This window comes from Epinephelus lanceolatus, chromosome 18, assembly GCF_041903045.1.
Source record: "Epinephelus lanceolatus isolate andai-2023 chromosome 18, ASM4190304v1, whole genome shotgun sequence".
NCBI classification, from domain to species: Eukaryota; Metazoa; Chordata; class Actinopteri; order Perciformes; family Serranidae; genus Epinephelus; species Epinephelus lanceolatus.
In genome coordinates this window covers 6225342-6250800 of record NC_135751.1, presented here as the reverse complement: position 1 = coordinate 6250800, position 25459 = coordinate 6225342, and the positions used below count along the sequence as shown (strand labels likewise).

The 25459-nt window shown below is 42.0% G+C and overlaps 1 protein-coding gene across 2 annotated transcripts in view; it reads left to right on the top strand.

Annotated features, from left to right (window-relative positions):
- Window positions 1-25459, top strand: part of LOC117268579 (junction plakoglobin a) — a 242118-nt gene that overhangs the window by 152298 nt on the left and 64361 nt on the right. For both annotated transcript variants that reach the window (XM_033645157.2, XM_078161288.1), the window contains exons 6-10: window positions 5881-6082; window positions 6177-6321; window positions 6400-6503; window positions 12523-12642; window positions 14574-14792. In XM_033645157.2, coding sequence (XP_033501048.1) covers window positions 5881-6082; window positions 6177-6321; window positions 6400-6503; window positions 12523-12642; window positions 14574-14792 — 790 coding nt within the window. The remainder of the gene's footprint in view (window positions 1-5880; window positions 6083-6176; window positions 6322-6399; window positions 6504-12522; window positions 12643-14573; window positions 14793-25459) is intronic.

Sequence of the window (25459 nt, the reverse complement as noted above, 5' to 3'; positions counted from 1 at the left end):
TTTCAGAAACATATTTTGTTTGCGCCAGTCAGTGGGTGGTGCTGAGTCTTGGTGACAAACTTTTTCATTTTACAGAAAAACAGTACTTCCTCACAAACCATTGTTATTCTGTAAAATGAAAAAGTTTGTCACCAAGACTCAGCACCACCCACTGACTGGCGCAAACAAAATATGTTTCTGAAATCATTTGAGGTGAGAGATAGGCAATGCAGTAACAGGATCTTGATTCATATTTACTCAGCGCTGCCTAGTTTGACAGCTTGGCCACAGTTTATGAGCAGTGATTGATATGATTGACTGCTGCATCAGAGACTCCTTAGCTCTGATTGGTTGTTTTTCAAGAGCCATGGTAGATTCTAGCAAATGCTATTAAAGCACAAGGAGTGGGGGGAGGAACATGATTATTTTTACAGACTGTCTGTCTCACGTATTACTGATGTAGTGACAATTTCATTCTTAAACAACTTTTTAAGTCATGGTTTTGCTAGCTTATCCAAAAAATGCCAAAAGGATCCAGTGCGAGCTGACGAGAATGCGCGTCAGAAACACAACACTCGACGTAAGGCATCGCCCCCAGGTTGAATACCATGTTTGTAAGGAGTCCCTTAGTTTTACAGCCACTTTGTCATAAAGTATTGGAATTTTGACTAAATGACAACATCAGATGAAAATTCAGAGGATCAGCAACATTAGTACAATTTTTCTTGAGGGAAACTTGACTATCTGAGGATATTGTCGTGGCAGTCCATCCAGTAGTTGCTGAGATATTTCAGTCAGGACACAAAAAAAGGACACAACAGAAACAGTGTCTTATAGCAACAAACAGGGAACTCTTTAAGCTTCCTTTCAAACTAAGCAGTCCGGTTCAGTTCGGTTAGGTTTGCCACACATTAGAATGGTTATTTTTGCATTTCAGTGCTGAAAAGTTGTAGTTGGTACCAATAGAATGGTTCTATTCTGTACTGCTTTTGTCACCACTCTGTTAAGGTACCTAGCACACTGATCCAATACTAAAAGGCTGAGCTAGAAACACTGCAGTCCGTTGACTGGTCAGTAGGATGTTTTGCTTAAAAAAGGTTTCCTGCCTTTTCATCTTTACTAGTTAACATTTAACAACTATAGACTTAAAAAAAACAATCACTGTGCAAAGGTGGTAAGTTTTGAGGTGACATTTTCTTGCATGTTGCTCATTGCACTAGTTGACAACATGACTATCGACACACCTTAAATTTCAATATGACAACTTGACCATTCCATTTGTTTGTATAGTCTCTCTTCAATGACATATGCTTTTAGTGATGATTGGGTCGTCAAGCATTTAAAAAAAAAAGAATTTCTACGAGATTATGTGAACTGTGAATATTCTGTCTCTCACTCAGAGAGGGACAAAAAACGTGTTGGAACATCATTTCAGTGTGCTGTGGCAGCACTACACCCCTGCTCTTGCCTGACAAGGACTCAATGCACAAACCCACTATTTTGAAATATCCCATCGATAGAGACTCTCTCCAGCCTGTTCTTTTTTTTGTTTGTTTTGAAAATGTCGGTATGCAACTTCATTGTATGGACAATAAACAAGGTTCAGACATTCCTCTGTATCACCAGTGAAGAGGAAATACCAGAGGCCTGTACTATGAAGTAGGATTTGAAGTTAGCGAGGTAACTTAGAGGGTTAACTCTGGATTTCCAGTCCTATGAAGCTGGTACTCTTTTTACCGGGATAAACCACCATGGTAACTTATGTTGAACAGCTAAACTGCTCCAGAGCAGGTTCATTTCAGGGTTTCAGATCACAGCCTGTCAACACCCCAACCTCTGACCAATCAGATCACTGAAGAAAAAAGTAGCCATGAAAGGAGTGAGGGGTAAAAAAGAGGAGCCTATATTTTGTTATAGGTCAGTAGAATTATTTCATGGTTTCAGGGTTCTATTTCCACTGGTTTTAAAACTGCTTTTAACAAATGGAGAGATTGTTTACAACACTAAACACATGATTTTAGAACTATTTGAAATTATGCAAAGTTTATTTTAGTCCACAGTGATAGTACTGCTACTTTTACACTCTGATTCCATCACTGCATTTCAGAACAATGAGACACCTATGTGATGAACTAGGAAAAAACAGATAATATTTTATTTGTAAAATAATCTACACACTGTTAACTGGCTCCCGTTGTTATAAATGCCACATTTGGGTCAGATAGCCCTCATCAGTCATTAACTACTTTTCCACCCTTTACTTCAGTAGCAGAAACAGTCTGGCATTACTTTAAAAGTTTTTTTGTGCTATATTCAGAGTAGTAATATCAGCATCATCCAACTGAACAGCAAAAAATACTCTATACTAATGTCACATAGGCCCATACCTCAGCGATACCTGCATGTAATTTAAGGATAGTGTTTTTAATGTTTCTACATTTTCTGTTGAAAGATTGCAGATTATTGTTTACATCCATCACCAGTGACATTTTACTGTGTCGTAGTTGCAGACACTTTTGCTACCGCTAGCCAACTTCATTCATGGTTCTGATTATGTCGCTCACAATTATTAATAATAATAATGATAATGATAATAATTTGTTTTGTTTTTTTTTGGAGGTGCCTTTCAAGTCACCCAAGGTCACCTTACAGAGCATAGAGGATAAAAGACATCATTAAAACAAAACATCAACATAAAAACAAGTGTAGTCTACAGTGTCCAGTTAGAGTGAATGTGCCAGTTTGAACAGGTGGGTTTTGAGTTGGGATTTGAATGATGTGATGGAGTCTGACTTATGTGTAGGGGGAGGGAGTTCCAGAGTCTGGGTTTCGAGCAGCTGAAGGCTTGGGCACCCATGGTACTGAGGCGTGAGGTGGGGATGGTGAGGAGTCCAGCATAGGTTGAGCGGAGGGTGCGGGAGGGGGTGTATTCCTGAAGGAGGTCACAGAGGTAAGTGGGGACTAGATTGTGCAGAGCTTCGTAGGTGAGGAGAAGGTTTTTGTAGTGGATGCGGTATTGTACAGGGAGCTAGTGAAGCTGGATGAGAACAGGGGTGATGTGGTCAGATGATTTGGTGCAGGTGGTGATCCGGACGGCCGAGGTCTGAATGATTTGCAGTCTGTTGATGAGTTTGGTGGGGAGGCCGGTGAGGAGGGCGTTGCAGTAGTCGATGCGGGATGTGACAAATGAGTGAACCAGGATTTCAGTGCTGGATTGGGGCAGCAATGGTCAGAGTCTGGAGATGTTGCGCAGGTGGAAGAATGCTGATGTTTTGAATATGAGGTGCAAATGAGAGGGTGCTGTCCAGAATGACGCCGAGGCTCTTGACTTGGGAGGAGAAGGGTATAGGGAATCCGTCAAAGATGATGGGTGGAGCTGGGGTGTGTTGTGACTTGGTGAGGGTGGATTTGGAGCCAATGAGCAGGACCTCGGTTTTATTGCCGTTTAGCTTTAGGAAGTTCCTGCTCATCCAGCTCCAGATGTCTTCAAGACAGGTGCTGAGGGAGGTGGGAGGGATGGCAGTGGTGGGTTTGGAGGAGATGTAGACCTGTGTGTTGTCGGCGGCAGTTGTCGGCGGCAGTGAAAATGGACCCCATGGTGACGGAGGATTGTGCCCAGGGGGAGGAGGTAGATGATGAAGAGAAGTGGACCCAAGACTGACCCCTGGGGGACACCCAGTGAAACAGTGGAACACAATTAACCCCGTCTCTTTCACATGAACACGCTCGTAGCTGGATAGGAAAAACCAGAGTTTACTGAGCTAGTTGATAATCAGCTTTGTAGTACTGGTTATCCAGACGGCCAATGTTAGGGTTAGTTAAGCCAGATAACAAAAAGATACCCTGGGTAAGTTTAACTGGCTTTGTAGTACAGGCCTCTACAGAACTGGACAGAGCTGTGAGTAAGAGCATTTAAGAGTACTCTCTGAGGTGGATATGCTAAATATCTTGGGACTACATACATGTCCAAAGTGTTACTTATGGTTCTAAAAGGTACAATACCTAAAGTTTTTGGTGGAAACATGGCCTCTATGTGTGACTCACAGCTGAAATACATGGTAACATGGTTAATATTGTTAAAGGATTGTGGTAAGGTTTAGGCAAAAAAAGTACTTGGTTAGGTTTAGATAAAGGCCATGTTTTGGGTAAAATAAGTATGTTACTTACTTAACCTAATACGTGCGTTTACATGGAGCCATGTATTCCTTTTGCATTTGGGTTGGAAGCCCTACCCGAATAGAAATGCTCCTTGTAAACACCTCAACCCGAATGAAAACAGCCAACCCGGAAGAAAATCTAATCGGGTGCACAGGGGTGGAATATTCCTTTTCAGAACCCGAATGGAAGAATTTTTCTGTCTTGTATACACCTCCTACCCGATTCCAGCCATTCCGTTCTTTCTGCGCATGCTCGTTTCCTTGCCCTTCTGGCGCGATGACGTAGCGCGCATAGCAATGGGCTGAGATAGAGGAGTCGGATTCATTGCACTCACCGGTTTCCATACGCCAAAGCACGGTCTTCTGTCTCCCTTCTTTGACCTTCTACCTCCCTTCTCCTCCTCAACAGATGAAGCATTAACAGAACAAGGTTGTTGTCGTACTGCTGCTTCAAGAATATAAGCAAAACAAGCCCGAAAAAGGCACTAAGAACGGCGTCGTCAAGCATCTTGTTATCCGGAGCGAGGACTACAGTGTTTTCTTCCGGTAAACGTAAACACGTAACATCCGCCCCGCCCCCTATCCAATCAGAAACCTTCCCTGCCCCAAACCTTGCGCAGACCTGAATAAAGGCGATTGAACTGATCTCCCATGTAAACCCTCATTCGGAATGAATATTTCTCATGTAAACTACCTGGAAAAACTTTAATTCCGAATGATTTCATTCAGATTTATTTCATTCTGAATGAGAAGCCATCATGTAACTGTAGCCAATGTGACATAAACATAAAACAGGACAGAAGTCAGTGCACAATGACTGTAGGTAAATTCCATAACCTTAGGTTAAAACAATGTTTACTTTTGGTTATACATGTGACATAAAGCATTGTTTCCTGGTCGAAAGTCTTGCTTTGTGTGACCCATCCAACTCCCTTTCCCACTGTTCCTTGCACACTTTCCTGCTCTTTATATTACATTACTTGCTGTTAGTGTCAAGTATTGCCACGGTGGGGGTACATTAAAGCCTAGTGCTTCTAAAAGTTGCCTGTGATGTCGATATCACACACTGAGAGGCATGACAAGCATTGGTATTTGACGATCTGAAGATGAGAACTGGCTGAACAAAGTACCAACTGACGGAAAAAAACACTAGAGCCATGCAACTAGAATGAATTTAACAACATGTATGATAACCCTTCTAATCAAAATCGTACCACTTCTTCTTAAAGTCATACGGATATGACATGCCTTGCTGTATTGACAAAGCCCAAAGTCTGTAAATGAAAACTGAGTAAAAAGATCCAAGGTTCAAAGGTTTTTATTATAATTTTTTTTTTGATTGTATAAATTGCAGGTATGTTCACAAAGCAGCTGGTTGTAGTAGGTTTGTTGTTAAGTCATAAGTTCAAAAGTTGTCGATCCATATTAATGCCCCTGTAATTGCTTCACCAGATGCATTTCCACATTTCCAACTTTCTGAAAAGAGAAAATACACACACACGTACACACGCAAACTTGCCTTTTCAATTTCTCAGTGATGCAGGATGGTGTTGTAAGCAAGCAACACTAGCTACAAAAGCTTTTTCACCCTACGTCTTACAACCTTGTGTAGAATGAGCTATTGGTGGCTGATAGAGGTCAGTAAGGTCATAGATTGCTTAATGCCCCTTGAAATTAGGTCATTTTATGAAATCTCTATATCCTGCTCTCTCTCTCTCTTCTTCTGTTTATCTCACTCATGCAGTTCACCGGTGGAATCAGTCTTATTTTATGCCATCACCACCCTCCACAACCTGCTGCTGCATCAAGAGGGGGCCAAGATGGCGGTGCGTCTTGCTGATGGCCTGCAAAGGATGGTTCCCTTACTGAAAAAGAGTAACCCCAAGTTCTTGGCCATCACCACCGATTGTCTGCAGCTCCTGTCCTATGGCAACCAGGAGAGCAAGGTGAGGAGAGAAGACCCTGACACTGGGTAGAAGATCCTTGTATGTCCACTTATTTATTACAGAATTACACCCTCTACTTCCTGTTTTTTGTCAGCTGATCATTCTTGCCAATGGGGGCCCAGAGGGTCTGGTGTTCATCATGAGGAACTACAACTATGAGAAGCTGCTGTGGACCACTAGTCGTGTTCTTAAAGTGCTGTCTGTCTGTCCCAGCAACAAGCCAGCGATTGTCGAGGCTGGTATGTCTACATCACTGAAGATGAGTGTAGATCATTCAGTGTCGACGTATGTGTATATCTGTTTATGTTTGTGTGCAGGTGGTATGCAGGCTTTGGGCCAACATCTTACAGGTTCCAGTCAGCGTCTGATTCAGAACTGTCTGTGGACGCTACGCAATCTGTCAGATGCTGCAACCAAACAGGTACGTATTGAACCACCCACTACTACTGAGTACTACTACTAAAAATATTACTGATGCTCCTACCACTACTAGTACTATTCCAAAGGACAGTGGGATGTCGTATGCTGTAAAGCCCTCTGAGGCAAATTGTGATTTGTTAAAATTGAATTGACTTCAATAGTAGCACTAGTAGTGATTCCAGTGTCCAGTGCTAGGGGAGCAGGATACAACCTATATTTTCCCATGAGCAGATGTAGCTTGTTTGATTATGCGTTCACATCAGGATTGGAAATCAACTTTTTTGTCCACCTGCTGCTGTGGTTGGTGAATTGTAAAATTTACTAGCCACTCAATAGATCACCGTTGTTCTTTTGGCTGGTACATGAAGAAAATTCATTTGCATATTTTACAAGCGTCTGGGTAGTGGCTGGTGTTAATTTCCAATCCTGGTTCAGATACTAGAAAAGTAGCACAAAGCTTCTTAAGGCACTGTTGCCATGGCAACCTATTGAAAATCATTGGAGGCCAACATAACTGTCTTTGAATGGGCTTTGGTGCACTCATTTTAAGTGGTGGGAAGGTTGTGGTATTTTGTGAAGCCTTGTGAAACTATTGTTTATTTTGGCAGGTATTTTAGATTTAGTCGTAGTCTTGACACGATACTTCTTATTAGTTTTAGTCACATTTTAGTCATTTCTGTCTAGTTTTAGTTGACGAAAACTCAAAACGTTTCAGTCGCCAAAAGTTCATGTATCATGAATTAGAGTCAAGGGAACAGGTTGTATAAAATTTCATTAGACATTTTTTCTACAACTACAAATAATTTCTACATACTTACAAACTGTCATTTCTCCAGCAATTTTTGACTTATCAAACTCACTGTTAAGAAGTCTGAATGATTAAACATATGTTCTCTCACAGAGCTACTGATTAAAACAAAATTTAACTTACAGCACAGCTACACTTGCATATAATGAGCCTAGTACTGCCTGTCAAAGAGCATCAAACCATAAACCTTCCCGAAGTCTGGATTTGGCTGCAGTGTTATGGGGATCAACAGATGTCAAGTGTGGTGGCCGGTGGCTGTTTGCTCCAATGTCGTTTAGCAGCTAACAAGTGCAGCTGCTATCAGCCACCACTGTGACTAAAAAACTGGCTGACAGTGCTCTGGTGTGAATGTTTTTCTGGCTAGTGAAACACCCTGGCACAGACTATTTACTAGGGATGGGAATTGATAGGATTTTATTGATATCAATGCCGTTATCGATTCTGCTTATCGATCCGATTCTTTATCGATTCCCTTATCGATTCCTCCTGTGAATTTTCTGTGTAGAAAAAGTAGACCTTACAGGTTTTTGGTGTCAGCAACATAAATTTTATTGAGTTTCTATTCTAAACAAGAGATAAGTGCTAAGTAAGTATGTAAACATATATGAAATTGGTCCACTGCTATCATCTAAAATGGAACAAATGGAAGAATATTTGTACAGCATTTGTTTTCATCTATGTCAAATAACGTTACAGAATCTGTTAGTGTTGTCACGGTACCAAAACTGGGACCCACGGTACGATACCAGTGAAAGCATCACAGTCAGGGCTTGACGCTAACTTTTTTCCCAAGGAGCACATGTGCTCCTAAGTTGAAAAAGTAAGGAGCGCACAAAGAACTTTAGGGGCACAATGTAAATTGATCAAATTATGTTTTCCGTAATAAACGTGATGCAAATAGACATTTACAAGCAAAATTATTTAATGAATTTGTATCCAAAATGTACAGAAAGGTAAAATCATCAAGTTTTGAAAAAGTATTGCAATTTAATTTTGTCTTTAATGTTATTATCTCATATATATTATCTTTGCAATATGATTATCTTATATAATGTTATTGCTATCCTAAAACATTCTCCAGGTCCTCTGAAACTCTGCAGGACTTATTTCCACCCTGCCCAGCAACGGTACCATGGCGAACGGTCCCTAACTGTGGGGAGAACGGAGCAGGCTTCCCTGGAGGTCCGCCGCTTTTCCCGGTCTCTCTTCTCCGCCAGACTTTGACTTATTCCCACCCAGCTGACAGCCTGGCCGTGGAGAACAGTCCCTAACTGCATCAATAAGTGATTAACATAGGGGGGCTCAAAATAAAATAAATAAAATAAAATAAAAATCAACCAGCCACCCTCCTCCCCTGACAAGTAAAGAACAGTCCCTAAAGTGCGGTGAGGTTTGTGGACCGTTACCTGCCACAAAGAGAGAAATGTGAACAGCTCGTTTCTCCTCTGACACGTCACATACCTGTGTGCCGCTACTGCTCGGTTGTCCAGGTACTACTGGGCAGTCATGACACCAACGAAAGAGGAAATTACTGGACCTGGAATCGTACTTCTCTGTTGCCGGTAAGCCATTATCTTGCGCCGCAGAGCACTATGAGCCTCTGCCGTATTCCTGTCTGTGACCCCTGTTCAACCCACAAACGCCGGGATTCGCCTTTGCTTTCTGCTGCTGGTTAAAACATAATAATAGGGGTGCCCACTAACTTGACGTGGAAATGAGCGGTAGTCTAGAAAATTGGCGAGTTTTTTTTTTTTCTTTTTTGGAGGGCGCTCATGCGCCCTCACATAGATTGCGCATAGCAAAAACCGTCCCTGCCTCCGCCACACTTTGACTTATTTCCACCCTGCCGACAGTGGGACTTATATTCATTGTGCCGACAGTGGCTTGGAAAACCGCCCATAACCGTGTCACACGGGGAAGAGGGAAGGGGGAAGGCGGCTGGAGTTCCTCCAACATTTGCGGTTAGATTATCATATTTTTTTACTGACAAAAATATAGGCTGCTTCGGCTGATTTTTTTATGCGCACATTTGCCCCTAAATATTTTTTACATTTTTTACACCTATTTTTAGTCGCAAATGCGAGTGGAACGCTCGCACTGTCAAGCCCTGACGGTTCGGAGTAGTATCACGATACCACAGCAAAAATGAGGCAGATGTGCCTTTTGTCATTTATAAAAAGATAAATCACTTTTCTATAATACATCACTGATATTTCAATGGAATAAATTACTTATTGACTTATTCATACTTCAAAAACAGCATCACTAAGTGATTAACATAGGGGAGATCAAAATAAAATAAATAAATAAAATAAAAATCAACCAGCCACCCTCCTCCCCTGACAAGTTAAGAACAGTCCCTTAAGTGCTGTGAGGTTTGTGGAAATGTGAACGGCTCGTTTCTCCTCTGACAGGGTGAGAGGCGCCAGGCAGGTGTGGGGATACTCACGAGTCCCTGGCTGAGCGCCACTGTGTTGGCGTTCTCTGCAGAGAGCGAGAGGGTTGCCTCAATGTGACTGTGGTTTGCTAGGAGAAGGTCTCTGACTGTTGTTCGTGCACATGCACCCAACAGCAGTACGAAGTACCCGGCCTTCTTGGAGTCTTTGGGCATTGTCCTGGAAGGGGTGCCTGGGAGGAACAGCCTGCCTGACCTGAACCCGAGTGTTGTTTTGTTATTGGACTTCTGTGCTAGTCATGGATTGGCCATAATGAACACCGCGTTTGAGCACAGGGAGGTTCATAAGTGTACCTGGTACCAGAACACCCTAGGTCAAAGATGGTTGATCGACCTATCAGCAGACCTGTGGCCGTGTGTCTTGGACACTCAGGTGAAGAGAGGAGCAGAGCTGTCAAGTAATCACCACCCGATGTTGAGTTGGATCAGATAGCAGGGGAGGCAGCCGGACAGACCTGGTAAACCCAAATGTGTAGTGAGTGTGAAGTGGGAACATCTAACTGAGGCCAATGTCTGTGAGGTCTTCAACTCTCACCTCTGGAAGAATTTCTCATGCATCCTGGGAGAGGTTGTTGACATGGAATCCAAGTGATCCATGTTCAAAGCCTCCATTATGGAGGTGGCTGCTTGGAATTGTGGTCAGAAGGTTGTCAGTGACCATCATCGTGGCAACCTAAGGATCCACTGGTGGACACCAGCAATGAGGGAGGCCGTCAGGCTAAAGAAGGAGGCGTTTCAGGTCTGGCTGGCTCAGGGGTCACCTGAAGCAGCAGAGAGCTACTAGTTGTCCAGAAGGGCTGCGGCTGTTGTGGTCGCTGAAGCAAAACTCGGGTGCGGGAGGAGTTCGGGGAGGCTATGGACAAGGACTTTTGGTTGGCCTCAAGGAAGTTCTGTCAAACCGTTACACACTTCAGGAAGGGAAAGCAGGACTTGTCTCAGGCTGTGCTTAGCAGAGAAGGAGAACTGACCCAAACAGAGAATATCATTGAGAGGTGGAGCACTTTGAGGAGCTCCTGAACCCGGCTGTCATGTCCTCTGTGGTGGAGGCAGCACCTAAAGACTCTGGGGAACTCTGACCCTGGCAGAGCTTGCTGGGGTAGCCAAAAAGCTTCCCAGCAGCAAGGTTCTGGGTGTGGATGAGATTAAGTGAAGCTCTAAATGACTGTTTTTTAAGTTCCCATAGTGGAAAAGGCTTCCAAGGTGCATCTGGCATGTTTATTGACTTAGTACTCTGGAATAATATGGATAATATGGAAAAAGGTACAAGACAAAGCAGTGAAACTTAACACTTAAAAATCTTGATTCAGGCAAAAAAAATAAAGAAAAGTTGAACATAATCCGGTCGAACTAAATTGCTCAGTCTTTGTGTGCTTATGCGCTCCGCATTATGACCCCGGCTCAAGGGAATTCATCACATTATATAGCCTGCTAGACTGTATAAATTGATGGACCTAATCACCATAACATCCCATTGGTTTGCAGACTCCCATTTTGAAACTTCAATTTAGCCCTTGTCATCTTTATTTTTGAAGGCAGAAGTGACCATATTTGGATGACAGGGTGGAGCTGCCTTATAGACTGTGGTAGCCTTAATAACATTTAAATGGGTGAGTTATATAAAAGTTTATCCCTGTGTAGTTGTGATGAATGGGGAAATTTGCAACCCATTCTCATTCCCATGTCATTAAATACCAATGCTTTGTCATGCCCCTCAGCATGTGCTATTGACTCCAGAGGCAACCTTTAATGTCTTCATGAGACACACTTGGCTTTCAGTTAACTCCAACATAAACCCATCAGGGGAGGTGGACAAACACACCGGGACTTTCACCCAGGAGGTTGCAGTTCATGTCCAAAACCAAAAGTCAATTTTGTAAGATGTAACATAAGGAAATTTATAACATGTTACATTATTGTGTTAGAAATGTGATTATTTTAACCTGAAACATGATCTTTTTCTGAACCTAACCAAATACTTTTGCTGCTGAAACCAAAGTGTGACTGTTTCACAACATGTATCACGTGTTACAAACTGTTTCAGCTGTGCTTCACATAGAGACGCTAAAGGGTGCCCTGTGTGTGGCTGTAAAATGCTGAGGGGTGTGATGAAGTGTGGGTATTGGATGACCTGCAGATGAGAATGGGTTGAAATTAGCGAAAAAGACAGACACTGATTTTTTTTTTTAACAGGTTGTAAACGTGTATTTCTGCTGTCAAGTTGAGCATTTTAACATCTTTAAGGTCTGTAGGGGTTTAACTTGCTTTTGGAGCCAGGCTCAAGTGGCATTTCGAGGATCTGAGGTTTGTGTCTCTTCACATTGGTTTCATTTTGCGGCGGATGTTGCCACTTGGAAACAACATTGAGGAGTCAAAGAGGTAGTCATACTGTAGTGTTTAGCAACATTTATCACAAGTTAAGTGACCAAAAAGTCAACAAAATACATAAATAAATAAATAAAAACAGACAGTAGCAGCTGTTAATGCTGCTGCTGATGTTTCACATCTGTCATCTCTTTCAGGTCACTTTAGTTTACGTCCTGCTACTCAAGTATTTCCAGTGTTTCATCCTGGGAACAGAAATATGAAGAAATTTGTTCAATTAATTAAATATGAGCGCAAACATACACTTTATCAGTGGCTTAGTTGTAAGACTGTTACTGTTAACCGTGCTGTATGAAGGCTTATACAAAGCTATCAGTGCTATGATTTGTTTATTTGTTATCTGTCTGTCTGTCTTCCAATGGTCTCTCTCTGTAGGAGGGATTAGATGGTCTGCTGCAGATATTGGTCACCCAGCTGGGCTCAGATGATGTCAACATGTTGACATGCGCAACTGGTATCCTGTCCAACCTCACCTGTAATAACTCACGCAACAAGGTAACTATTATGAGATAATGCATAACACGGCCTAATGTGTGTGGACATCATTGGGTGAGAGGCAAGGTACACCCTGGACAGGTCGCCAGACTATCGCAGGGCTAACACATAGAGACAGACAACCATTCACACTCACATTCAAACCTATGGCCAATTTAGAGTCACCAGTATGTCTTTGGACTGTGGGAGGAAGCCGGAGTACCTGGAGAAAACCCATGCTGACACGGGGAGGACATGCGAACTCCGCTCAGAAGGGCTCCCGCCTGGGATCGAATCAGAAACCCTCTTGCTGGGAGGCGACACACAGACCACTACACTACCATGCCGCCCGTCACCTTACATCATATATTTCAATCTACAGTACGGTCATAAGTATGAGATACTCAGCCCAGTCGCCAGAAGAAAATATTGGCATCGTACATTTCCACAAACCACAGATATGTTACATTTGTAGGTTTTAAATGTATCATATCATTCTGAAGTGACATAGTATATTGGGAAGGAGGGCCACCAGCCCTCAAATGGATAGCGGTGATGTCTCGCCGACTGCAGCCAATTCCCGCTCTACTTACCTCTGCCTGTCTGCCGGAGAAACAGCCACAATTGTTGATGAAGAGCTGCAGATAACAGGCTCTTACTGCATCTCTGCAAATAGCTCATCTCCAACAGGCAAATGTTTTTTTTACCTGCCCTACTGTGTGATGGAAAAACACTTGCAGCAATTATAATTGGGAACTTTAGCTGTGGGTCAGTGCTCTGGTTTTAAACATCACTTAAGACAAGCATTCATCAGTGAAAGACACACCTTCAAGTGGGTCGCTCTGCAAATCGCTGCAGCGCTAGGCTGATGGCCCAAACCAATCCAAGCCAGCCCATGAAAAGGGGTATATCAGCTGACTTTGTTCATGTGGAGGTGGATGGTGTGTCACCTAGACAAGGTGCCTGCCAAATTGCAGACCACAGAGGACAAAACCAGCTGATATACTACTGATATTATACTTATGACACATGCAAATGTAATGTATTCATGGTTTGCAGAAACATACAATTCCAACATTTTCTCTAGTGGCTGAGCTGCTACTATCATACAACCCTGAGGTTGGTTTTTGCTTTCACACCACAAATTAATCAAGTTTCAATTGATTTTGGTCTGGTTAACACAAATTCAGTTTGAAACCGGACAAGCTGGTTTAGATTGCGTTATAATTTGATTGGCAGCTTGTAGACCAGCCCAAACAGGCTAAACTAAACAGACAAATGCATGCCAGTGACTCTGAGCCAAACTGAAAGGTTAGGTGAAAGCAGCCATAACTCTGTTTGATTGCCACTGACTAAATCCACACTATCTTTTTTCTTTTTAGACTAATTTATGTATGCATACAATGCATGTTGCATATGTGCATATAAACACAGCTTAATAAACTTTCACTCTTGCAGGACTAGAGGTTCTGAGTGCCATGCAAAGCTTTTAAAAGCTGGTCACAATTTGATGTCTTCTTGTGTTGTTATAATTCCTATGTGAAACAACACACAAAAATGACCATGTAGCTCTTGGATTTATGTGTAAGCTTGTGCTGCAGATTTTAGTTAGTAAAACATTTCAGTTTCTGTGTGTATTCCTCATCTCTCACACTTTACACTCTGCAGTCCTGAGAAAAAATAAATTTACAAAAGCAATTTATCTTTAAAATGACTGTTGTCCTTATTGCTTTCAAGCCTGGACACACACACACGCAAAAACATACACACACACACACACACACACACACACTCACTAACACTAACGCACAGTGTTTACACCTGCCATTTATTGATTATTGTTTCCTCTACACCATGTTTTAGAAATTAATTTCTTTAATATAGGCCTGAAATGTAGCTTCACAGTACACCTACATTTCACACTCTCTTTTCTGCTACCTGTAATCCCTCAGACTCTGGTGACTCAGTATGGCGGTGTGGAGGCGCTGATCCACGCCGTGCTTCGTGCAGGGGAGAAGGAGGATGTTGCTGAGCCCGCAGTCTGCGCCCTGCGTCACCTCACCTCTCGCCACCAGGATGCTGAGCTGGCCCAGAATGCCGTGCGGCTGCACTACGGTATCCCGGCTGTCGTCAAGTTGCTGGGGCAGCCACACTACTGGCCTGTAGTGAAGGTGATGGGGGGCTGTGGTTTGTGTTGTTACACTATTACCATGCAATGGAAATATTATTGAATCAGCTTCAGCGGGTTTGATGGAAATGGCATGACAGGAAAGGACAGGACAGGAGGGGACAAAACAGGACAGGACAGAAAAAGAAAGGAAAGGACAGGACAGAAAAGGAAGGAAAAGGAAAGAAAAGGAGGGACAGAACAGAAAAGGAATGGAATCAATCAATCAATCAAACTTTATTTGTATAGCACTTTTCATACATTAAAAATGCAGCACAAAGTGCTTCACAGAATAAAAACAAACAAAAATAATACATACATATTGAAAACCCGCCCCTCCCACCCCCACATATAAACACACACACACACACACACACACACACACACACACACACACAGTCAATATAGTCAATAACATGGCTGGGCACTGAGGAACCATGGAAAGAGTAGGAAGGGAAGGACAGAACAGAAAGGGAAGGTAATTTAAATGAAAAGGTAAGGATAACAGCAAAAGTAAGGGACAGGAAATAATGTTAATAGCACTGATGGTGTTTATTTGATTTCAGCTAGTCTGAAGGGAGACCACAATACAGAGGACAGTACTTCAGGTTCAGTACTGCCGCATGAGACAAAAATACAAGACGTACACCAACATATATAGAAAGAACAGCCAGAACAGCACCTTCTGACAAGCAAACGCACACACTGTGACACACATCTCCCATCATGCTTCACTTCCAAAACACTTCAGCTGTGACAACACCCGCTGGCGAGCTGTGTCCCCAGAGAGACAGACAGACAGACGGATAAAGAGCGAGAAACACTGAGAGCTACAGAGACAGAGCTGGTTGTATAGTTTCACAGTAAGGCAGAGAGACTGAGGCCGAGCGACACTGAGAGAAGCCAGAGAGAGAGGAAGCACTGACAGAAGCTGCATTTCTCAGCCTGAGTAAAATTAACTAAACATACGGTGTAAAGCCCTGCAGGCAGCCCCTAGAGATTCATTAATGTACAAAACAAAAGTGTTGGAGAAAATGACCAACATATTGACAATATAGCTATTTCTTGAGCTTTACTGTGGAGGCTGCAGTGTGGCAACAGAATAATCATAAATTACAGCAGGTTTGAATCATGTTAACTAACGGATACGTGACACAAAACTATTACAATTACATTCACATTATAATCATTGAATAAATATTTTTGTTCCCTTCTTCAGCTGTCATTTTCACAAGAGAAGGCAATTTTCATGTTCCTGTTGTTCCTGTAGTTCACAGCCCCTCTGCGACAAGAGCATCAGAAAAACACTGATTTGTAATATGAAACCGCTTTATTAACTTTTTTGCTGGTTTAAATCACTGGGTCCATTTTCTGCGAGGATGAGGAGACCTGTGGATAATTCGGCTCCTAGTAAAAACCTCCTGAACATCTGGATCTTAAGTTATGAGAGAGGAAAGGTGAGCACAAATGAACCAACTGTCTCCGACGTGCCAAACAGCATTGACGAAACACGGATTTGTAATGTGAAACTGCTTTATTTAGTATTTTTGCTGGTTTGAATCACCGGATCCATTTGTTTTGGAGAGGAGGAGACCTCTGTGGATAATCCAGCTCATGTTAAAAAAAACCCCGAATGTCTGGATCAGTAATAAGGTGGGCATACATTAAGTTATAAGAGAAAATAGGTGAGCCGACATTAACGGGTGATAGCGGACCCTCTGTAATGTGGCAAACAGCATTGGAGGAATTTTGGTTTGTAATGTGAAGCTGCTTTATTCAGTATTTTACCGCTTTAAATTACCTGGACCTTTTTTTGTTTGTTTTGTTTTTTTTTCCGAGAGAAAGAGGCCTCTGGATAATTCTGCTCTCGCTGAAAACATTTTTTGTGCCAAACTTTCCAATAGATGTTGAAATCTATTGAAAGGAAAAATCAAGGAATCACTATAGTAACTGGGATTCATTTTAGCTCTACGTCTTACATATCTGAAACACTGGTATTCTCCTTTATCCACTCATATAGATATCTGTGTAGTGTTGATGATCTGCTGACACAGACAAAATCAAATACAAATCATTTGTAAGTGAGAAAAACATTTTCTTTTTTCTGAGGACTTAATCTGAAAATTACTGTTATGTTTAGAAGTAACTGTGCCATGAGCCTGTAAATAAAACGAGAGAAAACAGAGCAAAAATAGCATAGCATTAGCATTTTGTTTGACATTTTCTTTTCAGAGGGGAATTCTGATTACATTGCCAAACCAACAGCCAACTTTCAGGATGTTGCTGCTGCTAAAACAGGAGGGAGCATATTAACATTGTGGACTTAGGTACATTCACTATTATCTTGTATGTTATTGAATCATTTGACCTGCAGCTGTGGTTGACAGTCAACAACATCCAAAGACAGATTTGCTGGACATTTTACATTATTTGTTTTGTGGTTGTCTGTCTGCTGTGCAGGCCTCTGCAGAGCGTGAATCAAAACTGGCCTCTGTGTGAATGAGGTAAATTGCTTTTTGATATCTGCTGATGTCGGCCATATTTCACACTGGTGGCAGAGGAAAACAAAGAAATGCTTGTGGCTACATGTAATGCACCAACTAATGGCTTCACAACCACAACAGAGACCATCAAACAGCAATGACAGCATGTAGGACATTTTTAGGAAACCATGGTGGGCAGATAAACACTGCTAAAAATCATTTATTCAACAAAGCCATTTCTATCATACTGTTTTAGGAGGAAAACATTAAAATTTGCCACTTTCAATCGCCTCTGTATAGTGTGGTGCTGTATTGTGAAGAAAATACACAGAACAGCTTTTTGTGCTTCATCTGTGGTAGGCTGGTGTCCTGTGGTCTGACCAACAAAACTATACTGTGGTTTCCATGTGGTGCTAATAGCTCTTTGCTGTTTAGTGACATGCTGTTATCTGAAATATCTTACAGTCTAAAGCATGTTTAGCCTTGAGACTGTCACTGAGGGTAAATTGCTGTAGCAGCTTTTTGTGTGTGTCGGCAATCAGGGATGGAAAGAGTACTAGAATATCACATTACTGATACTACTGTTAAATTAAAATGTACCTTTAGGCTACAAAAGAAACTGCCACAAATGGCAACTTTCATGCTACAAACTAACAGGCCTGGTTCTGGACTGCTTTGCTCACGCAGGCTTTTACAAAGTTGTTCAGAATCCTGGCTTGTGAACAACTGAGCCTTTCAGGAGTTCCCCTTTCATAGCCAATAATGATACGCTAATCTGTTATTAATGAACCTGTGTACCTGCAGAATGTTCCAAACAGGTGTTAAGTGCAACACACACCGCCGCCGTACGCCGCGCGTCAAAACACCCGCCTCCATTATATTCTATGAACCAACCCACACTGGCGCCGGCCGCCACGCCGCGCCGCTCTGCTTCAGCCCATTGCTCTATTTCCAGCACGGCCGGCGCTCATGGCGGCGCTGCGAGAAAACCCTTTTATGTACGTCTCGTCTCGTAGGATCAACTCCGGTTGTTTCAAATTTTTAATAAGACGACTTTGATAAGAAACTCACCCGTGAAATTCAAGTTGTTGTTGCCTCAAAGTTTTTCCTCTTCTGCTTCTGTTACTAGCAGTTGGCAACCGTTGGCAACTAGTGTAGGTACAGCCACCTAGCGGGCTGGGGTGGGAAATACATGTTGACGGTGCCGCTGCGCACCGCTGCCAGTGTGTGTTGGGGGGCGGCCCTTGATGGCCACAGTGCTGCGCAGGCGGCGTTGTGTGTTGCACTTTACTGAGTGTTCCACAACATTGTCAGTCTTTTGTTGCAACTCTCCCAACTTTTTGAAACGTGATGTGGGTATTGAATTCAAAATGAGTATATATTTACAAAAATCAAAGTTTGTTTAAATATTAAAAAGCTTGTCTTTGGGCTATATTCAATAGATTATACAAGGTCAACAAATGATGTCACAGATCAGTCAGTGTCACAGCTTTTTTGGAATCAGTTGCATATTGCAGGGATTAAAGTTGCTACGACGGATTTCATTTGTCATTTGGAGTTAATAGTATTTAAACTTGATGGCTGCATTAAGCCTCCTACAGAGATTGTATCAATCTATAATTTAAGTGCAGCAACACTGTGTGTCATGGATTAAATAAGCTTGGGTACGACATCAAGTTTGATATATGCAGACTGTATGATGACAGTGCTTATTAAAACACAGCCTATGGCGTACGATGAAATAGCTTCCCATACTATTATAACTTCTCCAACTGTGAAACACCGCATAGAGGGTCACGTTATTTAAAAAAAAGCTACGTTTTGTGAACACTGTATACTGCTATGTGTGTGTGTCTGTGTGTGTGTGTGTGTGTGTGTGTGTGTGTGTTTGCTAGCTTCTAGAATGCTCACCTGGCAGCTGCAACTCCGGCACCATTTCCACCCATGCTTTGTCCTTCTTTTCATGTTAAGAGCTGGAGGACACATCATACAGGCAAGGCCTCTGTTGCCACAGCTCCAAAAGGTTTTCCTCTTGCTCAAATCACATTTGTCTTAGCGTGTTTTGCCTCCATGGCGGGCTGCAGTCCATCATTTCACGCTGCATTTCTATTGGTTGGTTAGTGGACGTAGGTCATAACAGCAGTCACAAAATGAGATGGTCATCCATTTCTGACACTGTCAGAAGTTTATCCCAGGTTGTCTTTGATCGCTGACTGTGACAACAGCCATGCTTGAACTTCTCTCACTGTGCGATGAAGAATCATCGTTTTAGAACCTCGACCAAAGATATCACCACATTTTTTTATGATGGTCATCTTTTGTGTGGGACAGCCCAAATCACACAGTGTATACCGGGCTGCAGAGAACAGCAGCAATGGTTATGTGTGGAATGGTGCTGAAATCTCATAATTCTATGAATTGTGTTATTTGTTTAGCAGGCGTCAAGTGTATGTTTTACAAATTGCAGATGGGATATGTGACTTGGCTGTGGCACGAAAAACAAAATTGTCAGAATATTATTTTTATTTTTTTTCTTTAATCCCTGATATTCACTTATTCATATGTTTATATTCATATTTATTTATTTCATCATTTTTTATTTTTAAAGATATTTTTTGGGGCATTTTTAACTTTATTTGATAGGACAGACAAGTGTGAAGGGGGGAGAGAGAGGGGGAGTGACATGCAGCAAAGGGCCACAAGCTGGAGTCGAACCCGGGCCGCTGCGGCAACAGCCTTGTAAATGGGGCGCCTGCTCTACCACTAAGCCACCGACGCCCCATAATTTTTTATTTTTGGGACTTTATTTTTAGGGCATTTTTTGATGGGTATATTTATCAATGTATTTATTTATTTCATATTGATTTTAAATGGCATGTAGTGTGTTTCAGAGAGTTCATAAAACTGTAGTGACATTTGATAACTAATACTTGAATAAACACGACATTGATTTCCTTTAGTCACTTTTATTGACTCACCATGTGGTCATAGCCACCAATATCCGTACAACTTCCCAGTTTACATACATTCCCTCCCTCTCACAGCGCATGCGTCGTGCCCACATGGAGGAGAACCACTTTTCCTCTATAGTGGCGCAGGGATGAGAACCGTAAATAACATAATAGAAGAGAATTCCAAGTTAACAATCTCCCTATCATGTTTTTTTAAGAAAACAGAAAAGTGCCTGTAGTGGATGCTCAAAATTATTTTCACAAAATAAACCTCTTAACAGGCAGCCTAAACAGTAGGTCATCATTGTAAACAAATAAACCTCTTAACAGACAGCCTAAACAGTAGGTCATCATTGTAAACAATCATTAAACATTTCCATCCTTTTTTTTTTTTTTTTTAAACTTTTAGTTTAGATCCCACAGTCCTTCGCTGAGTGCTTTCAAAAGCACCAGAGCTGATGCTCCCTTTTTTGTCAGACAGTAAGCGAGTTGAGTTTTTGTGACTGACCAGAGTACCTTCTTGATTTTTTGTCTTTGTATAAGCTCTTTGATGCCACTTATGTCCCACCGAAGCCTCTTCTCTGTGACCTGTTTTGTTGACTTAAGGGCATCGAACAGGGAGTGATTGTCAGTCACACAGACCAACGGGGGAGTATTCAGTCCAGCAGTCCCGGTAGGGAGCTCAGAAAAGAGAGTGGCCAGGAAAATTGCATTGTCTATTCCATCTGACATAGCAAGAGTCTCTCCAGCAAGGGTGCTTCGCACCACACGTCTAATCCTCTTTGATTGCCAACAGAGAGGAGAGAACTTCCCTCCTTCTCCTGTGAGGGTGATCAGGGTCCCCCCTTGTGAGCCTCCATCTGGGAGGTTTCCCAGAGAGGCATCACTGAAAACAGTCAAGTTCAAAGCATTGTTATTTCCCAAATATTGAAATTTGAGTGTCACCTTTCCAGTTTTGAGTTTACGAATCACCTTATTTGCATCATGAATAGATTGCACTGTAGCATTTTTTAGATTGGATGCTAAACCACAAGAATCAAACATAATATCAGGTCTGGTCTGCTTTGCAACCCATAGGATCTGTCCTATTTTTGACCTAAGCTGCTCTTTTTCTTCTCTTTTTTTCAGCAAGGGGAGCATCCTTTTGTACAGCACGTGCTGGTTGCATGTGAATAGGTTGCAGGTTTTCAATGTAGCTGTGCTGGTGCACCTGTATTACACCATTAACGGTAACAAAATCCATCCCTACATAGGAGAAATTGTCATGTTCCTTGCGTATACCTGCAAGTGTACTACATTCATCTGTGATCTTATGCTTTATAAGAGCCACCCTAAGAGCCTGCTACTGTGCAAAAGTTGTGTGTTTCCTTCAGTTCCAGTCTTTATGAATAAAGTTTGATATTGCAAATATGTGGTTATCAAAAAGCAATTTAACTATATTGCTGCCAGGGGACATGCCTACCTGTTTTGGTACTTTGTCAAAAATAATTTTCCTTAGGTCATCATGAAATGGACAACAGAGTAAAAAGTGAGTTTCACTCTCTACTTCACCAAAGTCACAGTAATGACATAATCTTTGATGTACTTCAGTTCCAGTATATCAACCCAACCTGGTCTCACTCCGAAGTGGATGAAAACCAGCGCTTGGTCAGTGACTTTAGGTGTTAGACACTGACAAATAAATCTGTCCTTTCATGTTGGCATGATACATGCCCCGTTGCCATTATTGTTTAACGGTGCCCGACAGCGTCAGGGGGAAACGCAACAGGACAACAAGTAAAGTTAAGGTGGTAAAAGTCTGAGTAGGGTGGGCTGGAGGGGTGGTGGATAGGTCCAACAACCACAGACTTTCGGCCGGGAGGCCTGTGTTTACTTCCTTTGTGTTAGTAAAGCCAAACCCTTCTTTTTCCTAAACCCAACCACCTGCATGTGTAGGCAAAACATAACCATGTGCTCTTCTTGTCAATGGGGAAAACAAAACATCAATTCGTGTTGTTGTACCAACATAGTGCCTTTATTTTGAAAGAAACTGTATGCATTTTCTGTGAAAACAGGAGTGTATTTTGGAAATAAGACAATTCATGGAACAGGCTTAAGTTGACATCAACAACCAATGCACCCAGGGTACCTTACACGTCATATCTTGACATGGAAAGATCATGACCAAACATCGACATGTGATGAGGTCCCTGTGAGAATGTGTTGAACGACCAGTTTTAATATGTAGTGGTAGTATCCAAGAGGAACCTGTGCACAGACAGAATGCAGGCTCTTAGATAGATGATACACACCATATTTTTCACATCCATATACTGTTACATGTTCATGATTTCAATCTGTGATGAATGTCCTCTACCCATTTATTTTCATACCTGTCATGGCAAGTTCTTTGAACATCACAGAATCCACCCTCTGTCTGTGGCTGTAGAGATGCCCAAGCCCATACTCATCTGAAAATCTTGCTCTCCAGTCTACTATTTGGAAGGGCAAGCAATATACATTTGACTGACTTAAAGTGACTTCCGGGATAAATCACAGCCTCTTCCTCCGATATGCTATCCAACCACAGGTCCACAGACAGATAAGTTTGTTGGTTGAACAGAAACAGATACAGATAGGGATGTCTCTGTACACCTCTAGGTCAGTGCAAATTGTTGATGAATCTAACACTGAATTTGCAACAGCTTTTTAAAGCCAATATCCCACATTCCAGGATGTAGCCTAGAATGCAAAGGACAAACAAAGAACAAAGGAACTGATTTTGTATGCAAAATTGATTCTGTTGATGGTATGCTTAATTAACACAATGGGACAAGTGTGAAGCTTTGATTCAGCATGCAGATTTTGATGCAGAATCAATACAAACCGAAGTGTCAATTAATGTTTACACATATTTGCTAATCTGGAAATAATACAAAGGTTGTTTGGACTCTTTTAATAGCAACAAAATAAGGAATATGGATATATACATGTCTGGTGAATTGATCATAGCTTATAATAGGACAAAAGGCAAGTCAGATCATCAACTCTGACTGACCCACAGGGCAAATGGGTGTGCGTAGGTGCCTGTGCCTCCTCCAATGTTAGTACCTTCCCTTAACAGGCAGGTCTTGACGCTAACTTTTTTCCCAAGGAGCACATGTGCTCCTAAGTTGAAAAAGTAAGGAGCGCACAAAGAACTTTAGGAGCACAATGTAAATTGATCAAATAATGTGTTTTCCGTAATAAACGTGATGCAAATAGATATTTACAAGCAAAATTATTTAATGAATTTGTATCCAAAATGTACAGAAAGGTAAAATCATCAAGTTTTGAAAAAGTATTGCAATTTAATTTTGTCTTTAATGTTATTATCTTATATATATTATCTTTGCAATATGATTATCTTATATAATGTTATTACTATCCTAAAACATTCTCCAGGTCCTCTGAAACTCTGCAGGACTTAATTCCACCCTGCCAAGCAGCGGTACCGTGGCAAACGGTCCCTAACTGCGCAAATGCGAGTGAAATGCTCGCACTGTCGAGCCCTGACAGGGGAGGGCAAGCTTTCTCCATGGAAGATTTAAAAGTGTGGTAAACATTATTAATTTTTTAGATGGACTATGTAACAAAGCAAATGAAAACATAGGAGAGACTTAGTGGTGTGGGCTGAAAAGTTCCACTACTGTACTGGCATCACACATTGCCACTTAACAAAGATTACAGGAACAGTGGAGCCCCAAAGATCATTCTCTTCCTCTTTTCTTGCTCTTCTTCTTCTTTTGTCTCTCTCCTATTTCCTTCTTTTCTGTCTCCATCTTCTTCTTGCTCTTACTTCTACCTTGTCTGCTCTACTGCCTTCTTGGCAGTGAGCCCAGCTGAAAGCGCCCTGTTCACTCGGAATTTAGCTGTATTCTTTGAGCCCTATGGAACGTGCTGAAGGCTGAAATCTAGCAAACATTGCTAGCCCTCCTAAGTTGCTCTTACCAGCCTGAAAGAAACCTGCCTCAGTCTGTGCAGTGTCTGTGCTCTAACAGTACCAAAATTAGAACTGAAACAAACTCTGAATTTAATGAACATCCCAGCCCATCGGTTGCGAAAGAAGATCTCATCATCCTACCGCCTGCTGAGAGAGAGAGAGAGAGAGAGAGAGAGAGAGAGAGAGAGAGAGAGAGAGAGAGAGAATCCAGGCTGAGCCGCAACTTTGGGACTGATCGTACCTGAAAAAAACCTGAAGAATCCTGAGCGCTCCATGGATTGATTCATGTGAGATATGGCACTGATCACCCACTTCTCCCTCCCCTTAGCACAACTTTTCCCCTGGCCATCTGAACCACCCACACATTCTCTCTCCGACCTTGTCACATGATATGAGATATGACGTGCAAGGTACCCTGGGTGTATTGGTTTTTGATGTTGTGGGACAACGTTTGAACTTCTGCCTGTTTCATGTGTCTGTTTTCATAAGACAATTCTGTTTTCACAGGAAATGAACAGTTTACATGCAGTCTCTTTCAAAATAAACGCACTATGTCAGTACAACAATGCAAAGTGACAAGTTGTTTTTTCCATTTTACAAAAATGCATGTGGTTACGTTAGGCCAACATATGCAAGGGGTTGAGTTTAGGCAACAACAGCAGATTGTGGGTATAGGACAAAATGTTTGGCTTAACATTCATACGTGAGACACACACTGACCTACCAGGTGAAAGGCAATGGTTGTGGGACCATTCACCACCACTCCCACCGATGTCAATGCAAAAAACCTCATGAATGTTGACGCATAGAAATGAGACTGCCAATCAGTTTTTGTTTATAGTGAATCATAACAACAGAGAGGAAGACTAAAAACAAGGAATTTTTCGGACACAGTAATTGAGGTGCTTGTGGATGAGGTTGGGGTTCGAAAGCACATATTGTTTGAAATTAAAAAAAAAAAAAAAGGAAAGACATGCAGCAAGTGGCAACGTATTGTGGCTGCAGTTAATGCTGTGCATTCAGCTAACAGAACAGTACCTTAAATTAAAAGAAATCAGATCCCAAGGTTGAGGCAAAAGAAAAAAAAAATGAAGTGCATCCCACTGTCAGAGCATGTCTGCTACTGATGGGCGCAAAGGCACACCTGAGCTGTCACTGCTTGAACCTTAATTACCTCTACACGCAAGGAAAAAATTGTGTCTGGCAAAGTGTTGGGAAGGAGTGAAATGCTGACATAGCTGAGATTACAGACATGTCCCGTAGTTCTTCCAGGATC